This window comes from Trachypithecus francoisi, unplaced genomic scaffold, assembly GCF_009764315.1.
Source record: "Trachypithecus francoisi isolate TF-2019V2 unplaced genomic scaffold, Tfra_2.0 Lachesis_group1, whole genome shotgun sequence".
NCBI classification, from domain to species: Eukaryota; Metazoa; Chordata; class Mammalia; order Primates; family Cercopithecidae; genus Trachypithecus; species Trachypithecus francoisi.
Window position 1 is genome coordinate 87310764 of NW_022681454.1, and position 25071 is coordinate 87335834.

General features: G+C 37.5%; 1 protein-coding gene across 12 annotated transcripts in view; it reads right to left on the reverse strand.

Annotated features, from left to right (window-relative positions):
* FAM13A (family with sequence similarity 13 member A) overlaps nt 1–25071 on the reverse strand; it is a 418718-nt gene that overhangs the window by 89853 nt on the left and 303794 nt on the right. For 2 of the 12 annotated variants that reach the window (XM_033214810.1, XM_033214809.1), the window contains exon 1: nt 8420–9180. The exons of 9 other annotated variants lie outside the window; for them this stretch is intronic. In XM_033214810.1, coding sequence (XP_033070701.1) covers nt 8420–8448 — 29 coding nt within the window. In that variant the 5' untranslated portion in view covers nt 8449–9180. Of the gene's footprint in view, nt 1–8419; nt 9182–25071 lie in introns of those variants that run through there. One more of the 12 variants, XM_033214811.1, reaches the window with a different exon arrangement.

The following is a 25071-nucleotide window of genomic DNA, read 5'->3' on the forward strand; positions in this document are numbered from 1 at the left end:
TGGGGGGAGGGTGACAGGGTCTTAATCTGTCATCCAGGCTGGAGTACAGTGGCATGATCATAACTCACTGTAGCCTCAAACTCCTGGGCTACAGTAACCCTCCTACCTCAGCTTATAGGTAGGACTACAGGCATATGCCACCATGCACAGATACTTTTTTAAAAAAAATTTGTATAGACAGAGTCTTACTATGTTGCCCAGGCTGGTCTCCAACTCCCGGCTTCCAGCGATCCTCCTGCCTCTGCCTACTAAAGCACTGGGATTACAGGTGTGAGCCACCGCACCCAGCTTCCCTGAGTTTTATTCTTAGATTTGAGAAGATACCATGTTTTCCTGAGCTTGGTCTTTAAAGATATTATACAACATACATCTTAAACCACACCCCCATCTCATTATTTTCACTTTGTTACTTAGGCACCCTAATTTTAAAGAGCAACTTCCGAGGCTTCTCCCTATCTTGTTTTTACCACCCCTGGCCCTACTATTTCCCATTAACATGCCTTTTCTCGTGCAAAAACTAAAATCAATTTTCATATCTGGCTTTGGGATAATTTGCATAGGGGTTATAATGTACTATACTTTGGTTCTGGAGTCCGGTATTTGTTTAGCAACAATACTGTAAGTCTGTACCTGATATCAGAAGTCAAATTTATTTTACAGCTTATCTTAAAATGAGGCTTAAAATTTGAAAGGGATTTTAAATTTAGAAATATAGATATATACAAATTTCTTTGCAAGAAAAGGACATAGGTCGAAAGATTAATTTACAATTTTTAAAGTGTACTCGTGTACTTGGTCAAAGTTCATCTGCCATTTTTATGTGTAGAAATGGGCTTGTCATAATTTCCTTCAGTGTATCCCTATCAGCTGAGATATTGTATGACCTGAAAATGTTTATTATAATCTGAAAACTTTAAAATATTTATTAGAAATTCAATTTTGAACTACATCTACTTAGAAAAATTAAAAAAGACTGAATGTAACATTGCTCTTAACATTTTCCATTGACAGAAGTATGTTTATCCCCAGCATATAAACTGCTCGGTGTCTATGACAAAACATTTCTCCAAATACAAAATAGTAATGGTTGTTATCTGTAATAGGAATAAGAGAATCCAAGTTCTTTTCTAAAAAAAAAAAAAAAAAAATCAAAGGTAAATTCAACTTTTTTGAATAAATCTTTATCTTCAAAAAACCAAAGTAGAATTAATTCCATATAATTACAAAATAGTCTTTTATCCTATCACTATATAAGAAAAAAGAAGCAGAAGAGGAAACCTTCCTATTTTAATGTACATGTAAAATAGGAGCTTCATTTTCCTTAAACTGCATTAATGAATACAGTAACTCTAGGAAACAAACTAAAAACTATTTCCTCTTTCTCAGGGTAAATATCAAATACTCTGCAATGTAAACAGAAGTAGCATTCCAAATTGTTTTTTCTTTGCACTATAGGAATGCTTATATAATAACTAAGGGTGAGTAAATTACTTGCAATTTTTTTAGTATAAGAATATTCCTAGAAATTTATATGGAAAGCTTTAGAATTCTGTGGACAATAGTGTTCTGATATGCTTCCATTAAATTTCTTTGTAGTCTCCAATTCAACAAGTGTTTACTGAGTACCTGCTACGTGCCTAACATAAAAACAACTTAAGCTGCCCTGTCCAGAGTCATTTTTAATCTCTAGTGCAGTAAGTGTCTATATATTAGAGTTCATTGCTAACGGGAGCAAGGTCAGGAGTTGAGTTTCCTCTGCCAGTTAGCTAGTTTTTCTCTTTTGAATGACAATAGACTCTTCCCTTTACTAAGCTTCTAATGGGGGAAAACTCCACTATTAATCCCAAATACATGCCATGATCATGAACTTCATGTACAAATGGCTATTCTTTAGACATGTGTGTAGAGTGTTTTCCATTTGTTTCTGTATATGTGACTGAGCAAGTCATTTTATTTCCCTGTGTTTGAGTTCAATCATCTGGAAAATGGAAGCTATGATTTAGGTTATCTCTAGGGATCCGTTTGGCTCTAAAATAGAGTCTATATTTTCATAATTCTCAAAAGTTACTTTTGCATATGTTAATAGCAGCATTATTCATAACAGCCAAAGGGTGGAAATAACCCAAATGTCCATCAACTAATGAATGGATAAACAAAATTTGCTACATCCATATATCATAATATTATTCAGTCATAAAAAAAAATGAAGTATTGATACATGCCACAACATGGATGAATCTTGAAAGCATTATACCAAGGGAAAGAAACTAGTCACAAAAGATTACCTATGATATGATTACATGCAAACTGTACAACTCTGTGAATATACTCAAAACCACTGAATTGCATATTTTAAATGTGTGAACTGTATGGTATGTGAATTATATCTCAATAAAGCTGTTAAAAAGTGATTTCTATGGCCAAGCATGGTGGTTCATGCCTGTTATCCCAGCATTTTGGGAGGCTGAGGCGGGTAGACCACTTGAGGTCAGGAGTTCGAGACCAGCCTGGCCAACATGGTGAAACCTTGTCTCTACTAACAATACAAAAATTAGCTGGGCATGGTGGTGCATGCCTGTAGCCTCAGCTACTCAGGAAGATGAGGCAGGGGAATTGCTTGAACCCAAGAGGCGGAGATTGCAGTGAGCCAAGATCGTACTACTGCACTCCAACCTGGGCGACAGAGCAAGACTCTGTCTCCAAAAAAGAAAGTTATTTCTAGTTCTTCTTATGGTAAGAATAAATAGTGCATTAAAAAGGTTTAAAACAGAACATACTATTCCATTGGGAATCCATTCTGATCATTACAGACAAATGTAAGTTTCATAGGAAAAATAGGGTGAAACCTTTGAGAGTTTCAAGAAATTTGGTTCAATTCTTTTTTTTTTTTTTTTTGAGACAGAGTCTCGCTCTGTCACCCAGGCTGGAGTGCAGTGGCTGGATCTCGGCTCACTACAAGCTCCGCCTCCCGGGTTCACACCATTCTCCTGCCTCAGCCTCCCGAGTAGCTGGGACTACAGGCGCCCGCCACCTCGCCCGGCTAGTTTTTTTTTGTATTTTTAGTAGAGACGGGGTTTCACCATGTTAGCCAGGATGGTCTCGATCTCCTGACCTCGTGATCCGCCCGTCTCGGCCTCCCAAAGTGCTGGGATTACAGGCTTGAGCCACCGCGCCCGGCCAGTTCAATTCTATTTTCAACAGTACTTCCAGCAAACAATTCTAGAGGTCATCTTCCAATATTGATGTGATGAAATGCAATACAATGATACAGCACTACCTAAACTGTGCTAAGCACTCTTGCACTGATGGAATTGAAAGTGCATTGCAAGCATAAGAAGACAAACTAAAAGAAAAGCAACATGCCCTTTACATCTGAGTAGTTTCATCATTAACAAAACAAAACAAACCCCACAAAACCAAAACTATCACTTTTTGGTTTTTTTTGAGACAGCGTCTTCCTCTGTTGCCCAGACTGGAGTGCAGTGGCGTGAACTCGGCTCACTGCAACCTCTAACTCCAGGGTTCAGGTGATTCTTGTGCCTCAGCCTCCCAAGTAGCTGGGATTACAAGAGCATGCCAGCACACCCAGATAGTTTTTGTTTGTTTGTTTTTCCTTTTGTATTTTTGGTAGAAACAGATTTCACCATGTTAGCCAGGCTGGTCTCAAACTGCTGACCTCCAGTGATTCCCCAGACTTGGCCTTCCAGAGTGCTGGTATTACAGGCATGAGCCACTGTGCCTGTTCCTATCACATTCTTTAACTCCAAAATTTCCCTCATAAAATAAGTATCTTGAGTGGTACCATCTCTTATAGACAATGAAAATGACCTGCTCAAATTCATATATGGCCAACTAACTTAGTTGTCCGTGTCTGTATATGTTTTCTGATGGCAGGTTTACCACTGGTTTGTACTGAATAGCTAACATCTTTACTTTTTCAGTGGCTTAAACAGGATGATCTCAAAATTTGAAAATATCCTCACCTAAGTTCATGTTATCTTCTTTATTTGGAGTAATTAGCAAGTATTTGGGCTCCATGGGTAAATCAACCATCATGTGAGAACAGAGCCTAGAGAGATCTTATTTGTTCTGAATGACAGTGATGAAGAATAAATTCACACACACAACCCATAGGCATTGGCCCAGATTTGAAGTGAGGCAGCTTTTAACTCCCTCCTAGACTGTGTTAGTTGAGGGAGGGGGCAGAGCCAGGAGTGCTACCAGACTGCCAACAAGTTAGGAAAAACAGAGACTTCTAGATAAATTAACTGAAAGGTGTCATCTCCACAAGCAGTAGAGGGCTCTCTAACACCACAAAGAAACTCACAAGCTGGCCCAACATTACCTGGGTTCTTCCCTGGTGGACTCCCATATCATCCCCATGTTACTGATGTTTACGTTAGCAAAAGGGTATTCTAAAGACCAATGCTTAGGAAGAGTTGATGAATTCTACTGATAAGAAGCTTCAGTGAAACTTTTAGATGTTGGGCTACTAATACATATTTATTAATCCTCTTCCTTTAAGTCTGTTTTGAAGAAAAGCCACTGCAATTTGGAATTACGATGTGTTCCACCATCATCAAACAAATATTCGATAATACACACTTGATATCATTATTTGCTACATGAAGAAAAATAATTACATAGACATGATTGATTTCAGCTTCTCACTTTGGTAAAGAAACCCAGGAAAGAACAGGATGTCAACACATGAAAGCAGATGTCAATGCACTGAAGTCAAATAATCTACATCAATCATTAGCACTCTCAGGTTCATAACTTCATCTGCCATCATTATCCTTGTGGATATAAATTAAGGTCATTTACTGGGAAGTTAGTCTAGCAAATTAAAATACTGCTATGAAAGTTGAGAATTTTGTCTTAGATATGACTCTGAGTTAAAACTCTGTATCTTAGCCTGCTTGAGTCCTTCTATACATAAAATAGAGATCCTTACCTACAGACCCACAGTATCTAAGGGGAAGGAAACTCAATGAAATGAGAATTGTATAAAGAGCCTGTGGTACAAACTAAGCCTGAGATCTGACAAAACATATTATCTCATTAGTGACAGAAGGTAAATTTAGTAACCCGAGAAAACTTATATTTCAATTCTTAGTTTAATATAGTTTCTCCCTTTATTTCTGATATTATTTTATTTTTCTCAAGGAACTTTTTCAGATGGCAAGAATATCCATATAAGTTGATACACTATGTCGAGTTTTATTATTAGCTGTAGGTAGTTTGTAAATATTTTAATTTTTAAAAAAATAACTGGGACTGTTTAATATCTCAACAGAGATAATTAATAAGATCCCGTCTTTAAGCCATTTGTAGTGAATCATTAAGAACTAAGGACTTTACAGAAGGTCGTAATTTAAACATTCAGCCTCTGCCATGTTTTTTTCTAAAGATCATGAGTTTCTAAACAGCCAGCTCCATCCTGGAAACTCTACCAATAACATTCTGTAATAAACAGATAGCAAGACACATTTTATTTCATTTTTAGTGTTTGACCTTATCTGTTATTCTCATCTTGGCTACAGATTAGCAGTAACAACGTATCTTCTACACACTCTCACAATATGCTAAGAAAGGCTAAAGAGGCATTTATGAAAATTGTAAGTAGACATTAGGGGACAAACATGCCCCTAATAAGATCATACACTTACACGGGGTTAAATAATACACAGGATAATATTATCCATCTAGGCACATCTCTATTATTACTATGCTAATCATACTGTGTATTACTGAATTCACTACATGGTACTGTAATTGTCTGGTAATGTGTCTGCATCCTAACTGGTATGTGACCTCTTTGAAGGAAAGCTGTGCCCTAATTACCTTGGGAGCACTGGAAGTACAGAGCAGTGTTCAATCAAACAGAAAATATTAAACAACACTCTAGTATGTTTTGTTTTAATAGGTAAAACTGACAATTTAGGAAATGAAAGCATCAATTATGAAAAAATCCTCACATAAAGTCCGATATTAAATATGCTATTTGGAGATGTTGAGTAGTATAATGCTAGATTCCTATACATGCCAGCTGTCACTAGCTTTACACGCACTATAATCATTAACCAGAATTTAGATCAGTGTTTCTCTATGGGTGGACCATCTGCATCAGATTTAGGAAGCTTGTTAAAACGCAGATACTCTCCCTGCTACCTCCAGATTTGGACGCAGTGAGTCTAGGGAAAGAGGGCAACGGGAAGGATTTGATTTTAAAAATAAGTTCCTTAGGTAATTCTCATGTACTCAAAGTATGAGAAGCATTGAACTCTCTGCTAAATACAAATAGTGAGCATGAATTTCTTTAGCTGCTATTTAAAGCTACTCTTTTACTCATCCAGTTTCAATGTAGTTTCTATTCCTTAGTGCTCTTAAACAGAATGCAACAAAGCACTCATTCTAAGAATACTATTAAGGCTCTGGAACCTTCCTGCTTCAGGCCCATAACGGTGGGGAGAGTCAGCAATAGTCATCATTACCACCAGAGTCACAAAAATCAATAGCCAAAGATATCAAACTGGGATTTGAAGAAACAATTACACGTAAGGGCGGGAAAGTTTTCTACATAAATGCTTACATTCACAAGGCACGCTTAAGAAAGACAACTGCACAAACCTGGTCCTTACCTTCAGGAGGTTTATAATCAAAGGTAGGTACAGGCTGGCAGTAAAGATTGCAGGGAAATCAGTCAAATTAAACTCTAAGAGCTGGGTAAACATTGCGGCAGTGAATGCAGGTAGCAGCGCTCTTCAGAATGGTAATGCAAAGAAACAAAAGTAGCAACTCAACATTCTTGAATGCAAATTCGAATTATTCCTCCATTTATTCCTACTGGGTTCATTAATCATGATTAAAAACACAAAATAATTTCCAGGAAATAATGATGGTTTTATTTAACTTTAATCGTTTTGACTGCCTAAACAATGTTTTCACAGTATAAAGATCTACTTTCTTCTTAACAGTTTTATAGCATCAAGTGGCTATCACAGAGTTCAGTACCAGCCAATATTCTCATCTAGAATACAATTCACTTAAAACCCTTAAGAACTGATGTCATTATGAAGGGAAAAATGTCTCCAACTCTAAAGTTGGAAACCAAATCAAGACTCCACAAAGTGTTGTAGTCTCTTACAAGCTTTCAGCATGTGGACATTTTCACTGAGTTCATTTAGAAAAATTTTAGATATATTTGTAAACCACTTTCTGCTCCCTTGGATTATTAATTTTTACAAAAGGAACTCTTTGGACACCCCCACGAGGTTCCCATGACGGTGTCCTTGTTAGTACAGTGAAGGAAAAATGACTATACTGTTTTATCTCCCTGTAAGTATCTGTAGAAACCATTTTACAAATAAACAGTGTTTTAAACCTTATTTTTCATTGCTAAAACAAAAACATTCACTGAAATATTTGTGGCATGGTTTTTAAAAATGAAGTTAGTTTTTGTCTAGTTTTTTTTCAATCCTCAAATAAACCGCATTTACTATTTGATTTTTAAATTTTTTTTTTTTTTTTTACTAATAAAACCTTCCACAGTTTTCCTAAATGAAACATTTCTATGGAATGAAATGGCACTGCATGTAAAGCAGTTGAAGTTGAAATGGGACAATATGATTAGCAAAAGTAATTTTTAAAATCCTAAAATGTGACCTTGGGCAGCCCTGAGGTCCTCTCCATGCCTACATTCTTCACTTTTAGTTCACCAACAGTGTTCTTTTTTATAAGTCCCTTTGCTTAAATTTACCTTTCTCTGCAAAAAGTATAACTCCTTCGCTCCCCCCAGCCCCACAATCTGTATTATAATCATGTAGGAACAAAAACAGTCTTGTGCTCAATCATTCTTACCAAGCAGTTTTAAAAAATGCTGTTTGTGTAATAAATCTGTCTGGAATTATTGAAGGGGAAATGTTATCCTTAATATTTATTCTCACATATGATGATGTACTTATTGATGGAAAATCCTTGCCTAAATCTGAACTCCAGAAGAGAAGAATATTGTGATGCATTTTAAAAATGTCTTCAGCCTATCAACATCCTTTAAAATAGCCTTAGCAGAGACACTGCTAAGAAGCTGATTCAGTTTTTACTATAAACTCACTCACTATACTTCTCAGTCTATGTTTTTCTTCAGATTTCAAAGATATTTTCTTATATTCATTTCCATTCAGAGAATATAACTAAATACAAAAATCTAGTGAAAAAGCTAAATTGGGCAAAATGTCAGTAAAAGAGCAGTATAATATTTAATTTTTTCTGTTCTTAGGGAGGAACCATATGTACAATGGACTCTACACAGTTTGCAGCATGTTACTAAAAGATGCCAAGTACTGGCAAAGTTATATGGCTTGATACCACTCAAAAAATACATAGCAGAATAAAATAAAATAGGAATGAATACTACCTTTGCAGAGGCATGATTTCACAAGCCATTCTCGTATGTAAATTTGCAAGGGAATCTCACAACTGTCTCTTCCACGGCAAGTTTAGTCGTCTGTACAGTGAACGTCTTCTTACAGTGGCTAAGCTGGGTTGGGGGCATGAGGCTGCACCGCACGGCTGGAGAAACAACTTGCTCTGCAGTTGGCCAGTCTGCTGCTGCTCTCAGCCTCCAAACTTCTTCAGGCAATGCTATTTTATCGGCTGCTTCTCTACATTTACACTGCAGTCCACTTTGACCTTTTGTTCCAGGGAAGCAGCTGAACCACCCGGCCAATCAGAGGAACAGCTGCTGCAGCACTAAAGACGCTCCTCCTCCTCCCCCGCACCCTACTCCTTCTGCTCCTCAATGGTCCCTCCTCCTCCTCTTCCTCCTCCTCCTCCTGCTCTTCTCCTCCTGCTCCTGCTCCTCAGTGGGCTTGCCTAGTTCTGGTAACTTGAAACTTTCCTCTGAGCAGTTCCACAGACAAGATTTTCAGTCTGGGGCAAGCAACCAATAACTGCAGCAAGAGCCAAGAGTCCCGTACTTCTCAACATTACAGAGACTGCCAGCAAGGATTCCATTTGTCAAGGAAAGACACTGCCCACGAAACTAAAGGTTTCTGCAGCAGAAGGCAAGAGTTATGTTGCGTCCCCTTTCTTCCTTAAAACAAAACAAAACAAAATCACTAGCCTTGAAAGGCGTGAGACTTTTCTAGAAGGAAAGCATGCCTCTAGACCCTTGCCCTACCCACATGTATTTCCTGCTGATGTTTGTTTACACTGCGGTGGTTACTAGTCGCTGGTGACATCACCACGGGCACGTAGTTCCAATTCTGGGGAGGATACGTGCTCTAAGTCTCTGCCCAAGTTCTTAAAGGATCAGAATCCACCCTCATGAAAATTGTTTCAACTTATTATTTCTGCATTTTAGTCTTATAAAACTGAATGTGTTTACGCAGTTATTTTTCTCTGTGAACATCAACAGCATTTTCGGGGGGTTGCTTTTTATTTAGTTATTTTTTAATAGGTAACACAAAATCAGTTTTTCCATAAAGTCTTCTAAATAGCTGTTAATTATCACCTTCCCGTTATAATTTCTTCTTTGATGTGGAATACCAGGGTGTTATTTTTAGGAACATAATTCCTAACTCATAGATTTTATACATTGTAAGAAAAATAGCAGAGATATATTTACATGAGATTTTTTTCACATCATGAGTTGTAAAAAATTACCACATAGTCCAGACCATCACTTCCAGTATTAGAAGGAACATGACATTCAGAAATAGTGAGGGCTTGTAGGCACGTGGTATCCCCTTCCTCTGTAATTTTTCCCCAATTTTATATAGACCACTCATAATTCTGAATTTAGAACACAAGGTCCTATTTATTATAAGGCATCTGCTTTTCTTTGCTATACTTGCTAATAAAAACATTTTCATTGTCTGACTAAATAATCTGTTTATGAAAATAGATTTGCCATCCTAAAACTATCTTCATATATAATGATAAACTATCAGTAACTAAAATCAACCTTTAAAAACAAAAGGAGTTGATTTAACCCCAAACTTACTTAAATTAAAATTGTCTATACTTTTTTGATTCTAGATTTACAAATTCTAATTTGATTCTCTAGTAACATAACTTAGTTCTGTATATTTGCATACCTTTTTATTTAAAAAGATGACTTTAACTCTTGCTCAACACTTTATTAATTTATTATTTATTTTTGAGATGGAGCCTTGTTCTGTCACCCACGCTAGAGTGCTGTGGCACAATCTCTGCTCACTGCAACCTCCGCCTCCTAGGCTCAAGCAATTCTCCTGCCTCAGCCTCCCGAGTAGCGGGAATTACAGGCGCCCGCCACCATGCCTGGCTAATTTTTGTGTTTTTAATAGAGATGGGGTTTCACAATGTTGGCCAGGCTGGTCTCGAACTCCTGACCTCAAGTGACCCGCCCACCTCGGCCTTCTAAAGTGCTGAGATTACAGGTGTAAGCTTAACACTTTAAATAGCTGCTTGAGATAGAAAATCACAATTATACATCATAATATCTATTTTACTGATGAGTAAACTTGGTACTAGAATATAACTTGTTCATATTTACATGGAAAGGTAGTGGCAGAACAGAAACTGGATTTGAGATTTCTCCTGTCTACTCTGGAACTCATTGCTCTATAGAGGAACTGCGGAACCACAGTGCTGGCTGTACTCTGTGTGAATTTTTTTTTTTTTGAGACGGAGTCTTGCTCTTCGCCCAGGCTGGAGTGCAGTGGCATGATCTCGGCTCACTGCAATCTCTGCCTCCTGGGTTCAAATAATTCTCCTGTCTTAGCCTCCTGAGTAGGTGGGATTACAGGTGCTTGCCACCACGCCCCACTAATTTTTGTATTTTTAGTAGAGAAGGGGTTTCACCATGTTGGTCAGGCTGGTCTCGAACTCCTGATCTCGAATGATCGGCCCGCCTCAGCCTCCCAAAGTGCTGAGATTACGGCATGAGCCACCGCGCCTTGCATGGATGTTTTAAATATCTTATAAGATACAAATATTTTCAGAAATAGTTAACATTCAAGTGACAGAAATATTATTTTGTCCTTTCTGAATTTTATGAACACATTAATATTACCTGGCTAAAATAGACATAAAAGCTCAATAATAAAGAACTTAGCATTAAAAAAAAAGTTAAGTTGAACTACAATTTACACTCAATGCATTCAAAATACATTAAACTGAATTGCAATTTACATTCAATATTAGATTTCACATATATTTCCTAATACATTAAGTTGCCCTATCAACATTCTTCTAGTATGCCATATTACATAAAATGTCAATTTTTTTAAAAAAGTAATTAATGCTATAACTCAGTAACTACATGTTTTTTCAAGTCTCCATCATTTATAACAATTCCTCCTTTTAGTGTTTTTTAAAATCTGTTTTGGGGGCATTATTTGATAATCATTTATGAATTTGTACCTGATTGCAGCCCCTTCTCTCTACCCCAGCCACTGCCAGAGTTCTGGATCACTTAAATACCTTTCTTATTTCTATTTCTAACATCCTCTTGTCAGTGCATAGTCAGGGAGTGGGAGTGCCATTCATGACCTCTGTCATTTCTAATTTTTCAAACATGGTATTTCAACTGCATTTCCCTGGCTACATTTCCCTTTCACGGAGCCCCTTAATGTGCACCCCTCTTAACCTCCAACACTTCTCCATCTCCCATTCCTCTGCCTTTTCACTTCGCTCTCTGTTCAGCTCCAATTGTTTTGTGATACCCACAGAGGATAGCCTGCAATCAAACCAACTGGCATGTAGGTAAAAAAAAAAAAAAAAAAAAAAAAAAAAAAAAAAGCACATTCCTGACCCTCCTGAGCCTTCCTTCCTTCTCCCTTCCCTTCCCTTCCCTCCCCCACTCCCCTCCCCTCCCCTCCCTTCCCCTCCCCTCCCCTCCCCTTCCTTCCTTCCTTTCTTTTTTTTTGAGATGGAGTCTCGCTCTGCCGCCCAGGCCAGAGTGCGGTGGCGCGATCTCCGCTCACTGCAAGCTTCGCTTCCCAGGTTCACACCATTCTCCTGCCTCAGCCTCCCGAGTAGCTGGGACTACAGGTGCCCGCCACCTCGCCCGGCTACTTTTTTGTATTTTTTAGTAGAGACGGGGTTTCACCGTGTTTGCCAGGATGGTCTCGATCTCCTGACCTCGTGATCCGCCCGTCTCGGCCTCCCAAAGTGCTGGGATTACAGGCGTGAGCCACCACACCTGGCCTAGTTATTTCTAAAATGGATTCCCTAGCATCTCCCACTTCTTCCTCCTTTATAAGTCCTGCCTGCTGGGCTGTCTATAGCCAGAGTGCGAAAGATTACAAAAAAAAGTCTCATAACTTGGTAACTAGTTATACTAAAAATTCATAATACTTAACCTTAGTTTGAACCACAATACTGTGTTGCAACCTTTTTTATTATCTTTGACTGTTTACTGCATTCCCACAGCAACTGCTTCAAATCTTCTCCAGTGCCACAAACCAGAACCTCTCTCACTCACTAATTATTTCACCTGCCAATTGACTGAGAAAGTCAAGATCATCAAACATAAGCGAGTGCCTTTGGTCTTCTCTGCTCCACCTACCACCCCTGTTCCCATTCCAACACACATCCTGCCTCATTCTTTTTGACTTCCTCTTGGTTTCGGAGAAAGGGTCCTCACATATAGGACTCAAGCCTCTTATCTGTGTATTGGATCTCATCATTTTCTCCTTCCTCTGGAAGCAGCCTGGTCTCTCTCCTACATCTTAAATCTGCCCCTCGCTACTCGCTTCTCCCTTATGACAGGCAACCAAGTGAGTGGTATTAGAAAGTGCTTCTCAGCAGTCCTACCCTCTGATGCTGCAGAGCTATTTTCCTCTTCCTTCCCACTTACAGACTTCCACCAAATCTATCTCTGCTGCTTCCACTTCCTCATAAATTACTTGTTTCTCCATCCCATGCCAATGGATTTTGACCTTTACCACTTTTCCAAAACTGCTTTTAAGGCCATCAAGGGTCTTTTGACCACTAAATCCAAATGTCTTTTCTTAGATCCTCTCCTACTCTTGGCTTTTCGGAAACACTCACCTTCAGTTTTCTGAAAGTCTTTGGTTCTCTGTGATCTTTTCTGGGAATTCACCAAACCTTCCTGATCAACATTCGCTTTCTATTTCATCTGTCTTTCCTCCTCATTTAGCCCTGCCTCCAAGACCAACACCATTCAATACATGCATTCAATAAGTTGGGTGCTGGAATTACACCTCTGGGGACTGGATTCTGACTTCACCTCTGACAGGCAGTGCAAACTCGGCAGGTTGTTCAAAAGTTCTGAGGCTGCTCTAAGGAATAAATGAGACCATGCATGTACAATATATAGAATAGTGCCTGGCAAATAATTAAGTGCTCAATAATTATTAGTATTATCAACCCAAACATTCAAGACTTCGTATTATCTGATCTCCAAATTTCTCTTCCTCCTGCTCCTTCTTGATAATGATGTTATTATTCCCTTTGTGAATCAGATTCAAACCATGAGTCATCTTTACTTCTCCCTCCTCTCCTACCCTCAACCAATCTATTGATTGCCCCATCATGTTTCTATAATCAATCTGCCTAGGTTATCTGTACTCTTAGAATAACTTTCAAAATATTCTTTCTGCCACCATAGCACACATTTCACTATTAGTCAATTTCCCACCATGCTTGTGATCTGGTAATTCATTCTTGTACTCAAAAACTTCAATAGCTCCCAACTACCTCTTACGTGAACCCCAATCCTTTTAATATGATGATTGGAACACTCCACCTATTAACCCCAAATTGCCTCTCTGATTCAGCTGCTTAAACCTCCCCTGAGGAAACAACTCCAGACATGCCTGGGTCACTATTTTCATATCTGCCCTGAACTTTTCTATCCTAAATATTTGTTCATGCTGTTCCCTCTGTCTGGAATATTTTCCCATTTCATTCCCTTCAGGAAAAATCCTACCTATACTTTAGGTCTGGGCTAATTGAAAGAAATCTTCTTTTGTTTGTTTGTTTTTGAGACAGGGTCTCTCTCTGTTGTCCAGGCTGGTGTGTAATGGCTGGTGTGTAACCATCACAGCTCACTGTAGCCTTTACCTCCTGGGCTCAAGTGTGCCTCCCACCTCAGCTTTCTGAGTAGCTGAGACCACAGGTGTGTGCCAAAATGCCTGGCTAATTTATTTTTTTGTAGACATGGGGTTCTTACTATGTTGCCCAGGCTGGTCTTGAGCTCCTGGGCTCAAGCAGTCCTCTCACCTTGGCCTCTCAAAGTGTTGGGATTACAGGTGTGAACCACTATGTCTGGCCAAAGAAATCTCTTGACCTTTTAAAGTCATGTAGCCCTTTGTATCGATGATATTTATCTTTTTTCCTGCACAGTTTTATTGTTATTGGAATCTATTGTATATATTATCTTCCTTTTGAAATGCAAGTTTTCCACAACAGGAACTATATCTTTCCTGCAGCCCTGACACAGAACATTCAATAAGTGCAGAATGAATTAATGGATACATCAATTATTCTTCTATAGATTCTGAAGTATAGCTCCGTTTGTTAGATTTAAACTTATCAAGCAATATTCTACCCACTTTTTAACATTTTCCACTGTAGAGCTACACATAAGATAAACTAGATGCCACATGTAAGTTCAAATGAAAAATAATACTAACAAATAACTGGCTTAAGGAATAAACTACCTGTGTTATATACTGATGTGCAATCACAGATGTGCTAAAAGTAAGATTCTATTCAAAACTTCTGAAATCTTTTAATCATTCGACATTATCCAGTTTCTCCCAGGTTGTCAATTTCCTTTTCCACATTTTAGCTGGCTTACAGATTTCTAATTTTCTTACATAACTTCTTCAGCAGATTCCAAGTGTTTGGCAATATCTGCATTTGCTCTTGTCCTATCACGAGCAACAAAAACCATGTGGCTGTGTTTCTTTTAATTTCAACATCAACTGAAAACAACCAAAGAACCAAGAACATTTCTTGGCCATGGTAATGTATTTTCAGATATTGTTTTAAAATCAGATAGGTTTATTTCCTAAGATATAATGATATATTAAAATAACTTATTTCTTACAAGTTTGATAAGAAGGTACTTCTAGCCTGAGGAACACAGTGAGATCTCATCCCTACAAAAAAGAAAATTAGCAAGCTATAGTGGTGTGTGCCTGTGGTCTCAGCTGCTTGGGAGGCTGAGGTGGGAGGATCGCTTCAGTCCAGCAAATTGAAGCTGCAGTGAGCCATGACTGTACCAGTGCACTCCAGCCTAGGTGACAGAGTGAGTCTCAGGCAAGAGTTCTTCCTCATATTCTTGTCAATCTTTGTAAAACACACTAAGGAACAATGCACTCCAAAAGATGCACGGTACTTATAAATGGTAAGGACTAAATCTAACATGAGTTATTTAGAATCATGAAGCCAAGACTTTTAGTGCACACATAATTTAGATATTCTGGTGTTGTTATACAAGATCCTCAGCAAATTAGTTTTCCAGCAAATTGTGTTAAAACACTAGTGGATTTCGGGGCTTACAGGACAATATCATCATCATCAACAACAAAATGTCAATAAAAAAGGGAGAAGAAGCTGGAGGAGTGCGCGTAGGTAAAGCAACAAGTATTTATTGTGAATTTATGCTGTGCTCATTTTAACAGATGTGGAAATGAAGAAGTCAATAAATGTGAATGCTCAGCTAGTAAGTGGCTGACATGGAGCTAGTATCTAAATGCCAGTGTCCATACCTTTTCCACCATTCAATAGCCCCTCAAGATAATAAAGTATTATCCTTACTTACTGATATACATATTATTAGTTGGATATGGGAAATAAAGAATCCTTTCTTCTCACCTGAGGTTTATATTTAGGGGTGTGTGTGTGTGTGTGTGTGTATATATATATATATTCAATAATGGCTGCACAGTCTTACATAATGGCTGTCTGAACACTGAGGCATATACTGGACCGTAACAAACTTCTTTTGCTACTGAGCGGCAGGAGCCAGTTGAAGTGGAGGAAGGACGTGGTGCGGGTGGGGTGTTAGAGGAAAGAGGAAGGTGCAAAGAAAAAACAGATGGAAAATCAAGTTTTAAATGGTATTCTTGATTGTATTCCTCTTTAAAAAACTAATATATGGAAATAACAGGTGGTATGTGAGTTGTTTTATGTAAGCAAGCTCAAGTATTTCTTAAGAAATCATCATAAAACCATATAAAAAGCTTGTTTTAGAAAGCAAACAATGATACTCAAACAAGCTGAGGCTAACAGGAATAATGGATTTCTAGTTAGGTACTACTATTTTGTTGAGTAACAGTGAAATAAATATGCTTGTATTACTGAAGGCCAAAATAAAAACAATGAAATCATCATAATTTAATGTGTTTCCTCATTTATTTATTAGATGTATCCAGTCTATATAAGATTGCAGAAGAAAAATATTCCATAGAGATAGAAATTATATCATTGTTTTTCCAAAGACACCCGTCTTTAATTCTGATGATGTATCTTGCTTTTAAAATTGATATGGGCTTCATTCATTAAACTCTATCTGAGTAGGCTTGCTGGATTCCCAAATGACTCACAGTGTTCATTGATTTGGATTCTAAAATCTTGTCAAGCTGTCAGTGAAGACGGAGGGAAGAGCTACTAAGAGAGGTGGGGTTTAAAGGCCTCCACAGCTGGAAGTGCATGATTCAAGGTTCCTTTCTTCACCAACTAACTGGCTCCAACATTTCAAACACAGAAAATAAGATTCAAAACATTCTCCAGAAGGATTAAGTACTGACTTCAAATCAAAAGACATGGTACATGAAGTAGCAAAGTTGTACAGAAATTAATGTGGATGCTTTTTTTTTTAAAGTGAATTTCTTGTAAGAACTGAGGGACTATAATTCTCCATAAAAAGTGGTTAAAAATAAAATTTTCGAGACAACTTATGTAATTGTTCCTCAACTTTCTGGGACAGGGAAAAATCCACAGTTTTGCCAGATGGACTCTCAGTTAGTGATTATTGCCAATAAATAAGTGCTTCAAGCACATTTTCCTGGAATGGGACTCTCTGGGCATGACTTTCTCCAAATCTCCCGTGGGAGTCCGGATAATAGTGTTTCTGTTCTCATAAACTAAGTCATGTCCCACACAACAGCTGCTACCACACCTGAGATCAGCTGCCTTAAATTGTCCCCATGAACTTTCACCTTGTTAAATGATATTTCCTGACAGCGGAGAAGCAGGCTTTAGCAGGGCTTCCTCAGAGAAATGTCAAAATTGTTTAGTGTGATATGGTAACCGACTGGCTGTCCATAAAACATAAAATAAACTCCTCATATTCCTGAGACATGAAATACCAAGCACAAGCATAAAAATCTCTTAATGTCAATATACTGGCTGGTAAAATTAATTTGCTTTAATGCCAAGTGAAGTGTTTTTATTTGAATTGACCCTGTAAATAAATTAGTGAAAATATATTTAAAATAAAAACAAGGGGAAGTAATAATTATTTGTGTTATCAAGAATAAGTCCAGGAATACAGCTAACAAGGGAAATGAAGGACTTCTTCAAGGAGAAGTACAAACCACTGCTCAAAGAAATCAGAGAGGACACAAACAAATGGAAAAACATTTCATGCTCATGGACAGGAAGAATCAGTATCATGAAAATGGCCACGCTGCCCAAAGTAATTTATAGATTCAATACTCTTCTCATTAAACTACCACTGACATTCTTCACAGAATTAGAAAATGTTTTTAAAATTCATATGGGAGCAAAAAGAGCCCAAATAGCCAAGATGATCTCAAGCAAAAAGAACAAAGCTGGAAGTATCATGCTACCTGACTTTAAACTACACTACAAGGCTACAGTGACCAAAACAACATGGTACTGGTACACAAACAGACACACAGACCAATGGAACAGAATAGAGAACTCAGAAATAAGACTGCACACCTAAAACCATCTGATCTTCAATAAACCTGACAAAAGCAAGCAATGGGGAAAGGATTCCCAATTTAATAAATGGTGCTGGGAGAATTGGTTAGCCATATGCAGAAAACTGAAACTGGACCCCTTCCTTACACCTTATACAAAAATTAATTCAAGATGGATTAAATATTTAAATGTAAAACCCAAAACTATAAAAACCCTAGAAGAAAATCTTGGCAATACCATTCAGGACATAGGCACGGGCAAAGATTTCATGACGAAAACACTAAAAACAATTGCAACAAAAGCAAAAATTGACAAATGGGATATAATTAAACTAAAGAGCTTCTACACAGCAAAAGAAACTATCATCAGAGTGAACAGACAACCTACAGAATAGGAGAATATTTTTGCAATCTATCCATCTGACAAAGGTCTAATATCAAGTCTATGGGAACTTAAACAAATTTACAAGAAAAAAACCAACCCCATTAAAAAGTGGGCAAAGGACATGAACAGACACTACTCAAAAGATGTTTATGTGGCCAATAAACACGAAAAAAAGCTCAACATCACTGATCATTAGAGAAATGCAAATCAAAACCACAATGAGATACCATCTCATGCCAGTCAGAATAGTGATTATTAAAAAGTCAAGAAACAACAGAGGCTGGCAAGGTTAAGGAGAAAAAGGAACACTTTTACACTGTTGGCGGAAATGTAAACTAGTTCAACCATTGTGGAAGACAGTATGGTGATTCCTCAAAGATCTAGAACAGAAATATCATTTGACCTAGCAATCCCATTACTAGGTATATACACCCCAAAATATAAATCATTCTTTTATAAAGATACATGCACATGAATGTTCACCACAGCACTATTCACAATAGCAAAGACATGGAATGAACCCAAATGCCTGTCAGTGATAAACTGGATAAAGAAAATGTGGTATATATACACCATGGAATGCTATGCAGTCATAAAAAGGAACAAGATCATGTGCTTTTTAGGGACATGGATGGAGCTGGAAGCCATTTTCCATAGAAAACTAATGCAGAAACAGAAAATCAAATACCAAATATTCTCATGTATAAGTGGGAGCTGAATGAAGAGAACACATGGACACTGGGAGCAGAGCAACATACACTGGGGCCTGTTGGAGGGAGGGAGAGCATCAGGAAAAATAGCTAATGCATTTGGGGCTTAATATGTAGGTGATGGGTTGACAGGTGCAGCAAACCACCACGGCACACATTTACTTATGTAAACCTGTATACCCTGCACATGTACCCGGAACTTAAAAAACAAAGAAAAGTAATGAATAGCACCTCGGTGAGTTAAAGACTTCTGCCTTATTTTGTTCATTAAATATTTTCTTTTGAAAAATCAGAGTATTTAAAAAAGAATAGGTCCTATATAAAAAATTACAGTATTAGTCCTTAAAGTGTCAAACTCCGACTGCATTTTAGATGACCCGATTAAAACAAAAACAAAAACAAAATGAAACAAAATATCTAAAAATTCCACTTAAAAGTCCAAGACTGAACATGGTGGCTCATGCCTGTAATCCCAGCACTTTAGGAGGCCGAGGCAGGCAGATCACCTGAGGTCAGGAGTTCGAGACTAGCCTGGTCAACATGGTGAAACCTCGTCTCTACTAAAAATACAAAAACTAGCCAGGCATGGTGGTGGGTGCCTATAATCCCAGCTACTCGAAAGGTTGAGGGAGGAGAATCGCTTGAACCTGGGAAGCATAATTTGCAGTGAGCTGAGATCACGCCGCTGCACTCCAGCCTGGGTGATAGAGTGAGACTCTGTCTTAAAAAAAAAAAATCCAATTTATTTATTTTATTAATTTAATTTAATTTTACGTGACAGAGTCTCACTCTGTCACCCAGGGCTCCATCTCCCAGACTCAATCAATTTTCCCACCTCGGGCTCCCAAGTAGCTGGCTCTACAGGTGCACACCACCACGCCTGGCTATTTTTTTATTTTATTTTTTTTTGTAGAGATAAGGTCTCACTGTGTTGCCTAAGTTGGTCTCAAATTCCTTCACTCAAGTGATCCTCCTGCCTCAGCCTCCCAAAGTGCTGGGATTATAGACGTGAGCCACCATGCCTAGCAAAAAAAATCCATTTAAATTCAGAAAATTAGACTCAGTGCATCAAATAATTGTTTATATGTTTATATTATCTTTTCTTTGTGTCATTCATGTATAGAGCATTATTAGAATTTGAAGCCAAACATCTTTTTTTCCTCATTGAATTCTGGTGAGGACATATATAAGTGGAAAAAAGAAAATTACGAATAAATTAGGAAATAAGTTAGACATAAATTAATGAAGCAAGGCAATAAAACTAATGAATCCCCAAAGAGGCAGTGAAATTAACTCACTATTTATATAAAGAAAATGCATTGTCGTAAGTATATCACTATGCATATCAAAACATCATGTTTTACACTCCAAATATATACAATAAAAGTACTAAGTAGAAGAAAATTCATTAAAAACAAATGATAATTCCACAATAATTCTCCAAAATACTACTTTAAGAAGACAACTTTAAAACAAATCAATCCAATTTTAAAACTTTAAAAACAGTCTAGTGAAATAATTTTAACAATTGTAAATACCTCTGGAAATAATATCATCCTAGACGTCAAATCACTGTTTATAAAACAAATAGTACCGAATTTGGCCGAACCAAGTGATACCTGAATGAATAATTTGTTAATAAAAGTTTAAATGAGATACTACTATCTCTCTCTTCCTTCCCTGTCCATTAGTCTATTACTACCACTGTTCTCTTCCATTCCCCTTCACCCTCCCTTTCCTGCATTTAAATTTGTATTAACCTCTGCATTATAGCTTTTTTTTTCTAGTAAATTTTACTTATTTTGGTCTTGTTCACCTTAAATTCAGATTGTACAGAATGGATCTCCCCAAATACTGCTTTAATCATGTCACAAAGCTTTGATTGCTTTTCATAGCTTACAATGTAAAATCTAAATTCCACACATGCTCAGCAGGCCTGGTATTCTCCTCCTCTACAGACACATACATGGACTGGGGGCCCAGCTGAATGACCCACTTTGCCCCCTATCATGCCCTGCTTTCCCATCACTAGTTTTTTTTCAGGTCTTTCTTCTAGCCTGGAATATCCTCCCTAGCTCATACCCATCCATCAAAACAAAACTCATCCTTTCTCAGCTTCTCACACACTGACTATTCTGATTTCTCCATTCAGAGGATTTTATCCATCTGAATGACTGAAGTCACAACTGCAAGTCAAAAAGCAGTTCGGTTGTCACTCTACCTCAGTAGTCCCCAACCTTTTTGCTACCAGGGACCAGTTTTATGGAGGACAACTTTTCCAAGGACTAGGGTGTGGGTAGTTTCAGGATGATTCAAGTGATTACATTTATTGTGCAGTTTATTTCTATTATTATTGCATTGTAACATATAGTGAAGTAATTATACAATTCATCATAATGTAGAATCAGTGGGAGCCCTGAGTTTGTTTTCCTGCAACTAGATTGTCCCATCTGGGAGTGATGGGAGACACTGACAGATCCTCAGGTATTAGATTCTCATAAGGAATGTGCAACCTAGATCCCTTGCATGTGTAGTTCACAATAGGGTTCGCATTTCTGTAAGAATTTAATGCAGCTGTTGGCCTGGCAGGAGGCGGAACTCGGGCAGTAGTGCTAGTGATGGGGAGAGGCTGTAAATACAGATGAGGCTTCACTAATTCACCTGCCACTCACCTCCTCCAGTGTGGCCTGGTTCCTAATAGACCATGGACCTGTACCAGTCCATGGCCTGGGGGTTGGGGACCCCTGCTCTACATAATTTCTCTAAAATATGACAATTAATACTTCCTCCTTGAAGTATTTGTCATCCATCTTTGACTTAAAACAAAAATTTTTTTGCATTATAAATTATACAGTATATTATCATTGTAGAAAAAATTTAAAAATACAAAGATTAAACACAATCCCATTGTTTCCATATCCAGTGTTTAACAAAATTCTATATTCTTTCATTGTAAACAAATTCATATATAAAAGATGGGACAATGTGAATGTACTTAATACCACTGAACTGTGTACTTAAAATGATTAAAATGGTAAATTTTGTGTTATATATACATTACCACAATAAAAAGATTATGCAGTATGTACTGTTTTGTAACATTATTTTTCATTTAGTAGTCAGTAATACATTTCTGTGACATTTCTAGTTCTTAAAAGTACTTTTAGTGTTTACATTGTATAGCAGAAGTTCTCAAATTATGGCCCAAGTACTCTTGGAGGTTCTTGAGACTCTCTTGGGAGGATCTGCAAGGTATAAAAATTGTCATAGTCATACTAAGATGTCATCTACTTTTTTACACTCTGATTCATTTATGAATGTACAGTCAAACTTTCTAAAATATGGCAACAGATTTAATGCAGAAGCAGATATGAGAATCCAGCTGTCTTCTATTAATATTAAGCCAGTTGTTACAGCTTGGCAAAAATGTCAAACAATGAGATCTTCTCACTCTTTTTCATTTAAAAAATGTAGTTATATTTAATAAATGGGCCAGGTGCAGTGGCTCATGCCTGTAATCCCAGAACTTTGGGAGGCTGAGGTGGGTGGATCACCTGAGGTCAGGAGTTTGAGACCAGCCTGACCAACATGGTGAAACCCCATCTCTACTAAAAATACAACAATTAGCCGGGCATGATGGCGGGTGTTTGTAATCCCAGTTATTCGGGAGGCTGAGGCAGGAGAATCACTTGAACCTGGGAGGTGGAGATTGTGGAGAGCCGAGATTGTGCCACTGCACTCCAGCCTGTGTGACAGAGCAAGACTCTGCCTCAAGAAAAAAAAAAAAAAAAGTTAAAATGATGATTATTTTTATTTTATTTTATTTTTTTGAAACCAAGTTTCACTCTTGTTGCCCAGGCTGGAGTGCAATGGCACGATCTCTACTCACCACAACCTCCGCCTTCTGGGTTCAAGTGATTCCCCTGCCTCAACCTCCGGAGAGGCTGGGATTACAGGCAGGCACCACCATGCCTGGCTAATTTTGTATTTTTAGTAGAGACGGGGTTTCTCCATGTTGGTCAGGCTGGTCTTGAACTCCTGACCTCAGGTGATCCACCCACATCGGCTTCCCAAAGTGCTGGAATTACAGGTGTGAGTCACCGCGCCCGACCAAAATGATTATTTTTAAATAGTGATAAACACATATTAAAACTCTGCTTATTTTTCAGTTATATCTATATGTCAATAGATACAGCTCACATAAATGAAATTTCTTTGTGTTCTCAGTAATGTTTAAGAATATTGTCAGCTTTTCCAGGCGCGGTGGCTCATGCCTGTAATCCCAGTACTTTGGGAGGCCAAGGTGGGCAGATTAACTGAGGTCAGGAGTTCGAGACCAGCCTGACTAACATGGAGAAACTCCGTCTCTACTAAAAATACAAAAAAATTAGCTGGGCGTGATGGCACATGCCTATAATCCCAGCTACTTGGGAGGCTCAGACAGGAGAATCGCTTGAGCCTGGGAGGCAGAGGTTGTGGTGAGCTGAGATCATGCCATTGCACTCCAGCCTGGGCAACAAGAGTGAAACTCCGTCTCAAAAAACAAAAAGCAAAACAAAACAAACAAACAAACAAACAAAAATTATGTTAAAAATCTTATTTTTAAATAGTGATAAATACATATTAAAACTCTTTCTTTTTTAGTTATATCTATATATCAATAGATATAGCCCACATAAACGAAATTTCTTTGTGTTCTCAGTGACATTTAAGAATATAGTCAGCCCTTTGTGTCCATGGGTTCTACATCTATGGATTCAACCAACCTAAGATCAATATTTGGGGGAAAAAATGCTTCTTTATTGAACACGCACACTTTCTTTTCTTGTCATTATTCCCTAGACAACACAACAACTCTTTAAATAACATTTACATTGCATTAGGTATAAGTAATCTAGAGATGACTAAAAGTATACAGGAAGACGTGCATAGGTTATATGCAAATACAACATCATTTATATCAGGGACTTAAGTTGTCCATGAATTTCGGCACCCGAGGGAGGTCCTGAAACCTAACCCCCAACAGATATACGTAAGCATAACAATATACCAAAGGGGTTTGAAACGAAAGTTTTGAAAACTGCTGTTGTGCAGCAAAATATAATTTGTAACAGCTTATTTTATGACTCCATATTATTAAGCATTGAATATGGAAAAGGAGCGGTAAAAGTGCTATGAACAAAAATCCTGAAGCTCTGTCTTTCAGCACATTGAGAATGATATCTGTAGAATAATTTCCTAGGATAATTAATGAGAAAAGACATATTTTTAGCTGTTTGATAAATAGTGACAAATTTCACTGTAGTACTTGCACTTTTACCTGCAGCTAGTGTTTATTTCCTTCTGTGCTCATAAACATTGGAAGATGCAGCTACTTAGAGTTGCAGATTAAATTTCTCTGATTATTCGTGAGATTACATTTACTTCTACTGTTGTGAATTTCCTGCTCATAGCATTTTTTCATTTTTCCCTTGTGTGTTTTTAATTGTTTTACATGTGTTCTCTCTATATAAAGACTATTAAATGTTCTCTCTGTATAATGCAAATACTCTTATCATCATGTTATTTATTTTGTTCCTGGGCTTTTGTTTTATTTTTGACATTTAGAATTCTAAAAATGTTACACTGTGAAACCTCTCTCTTTTTTTAACTCTACACTTAGAAACTCCTTTTCAGCTCCATTATAACATATATACCCATATTGTCTTTCAATACTTCTGCTATTTTATTTTTATGTTTAAATATGTAATCTGCCTGGTATGGGTTATAGATCTAACAGCAATTGTTTATAAAATAGCAGATTAGTTATTCCAAATTTATAAAAATAAAAGCCAAACCTTATTTCCTTATTTTTAAAAATAAAGCACACATCTATTTATTCATTCAACAGGTACTCTTTAGGGCAATAGAGTGTATAGAGGAGTAAATAAAATTGTAGTTCCTGCCTTTATGGAGCTTACAATCTCATGGAATAGACAGTCAATAGACAAGGAAAAATACGTAAATTAGGAGTGTAAATTAGGAATTCTATTGTGTGTAGATTGAATGTGAGATGCTTGTT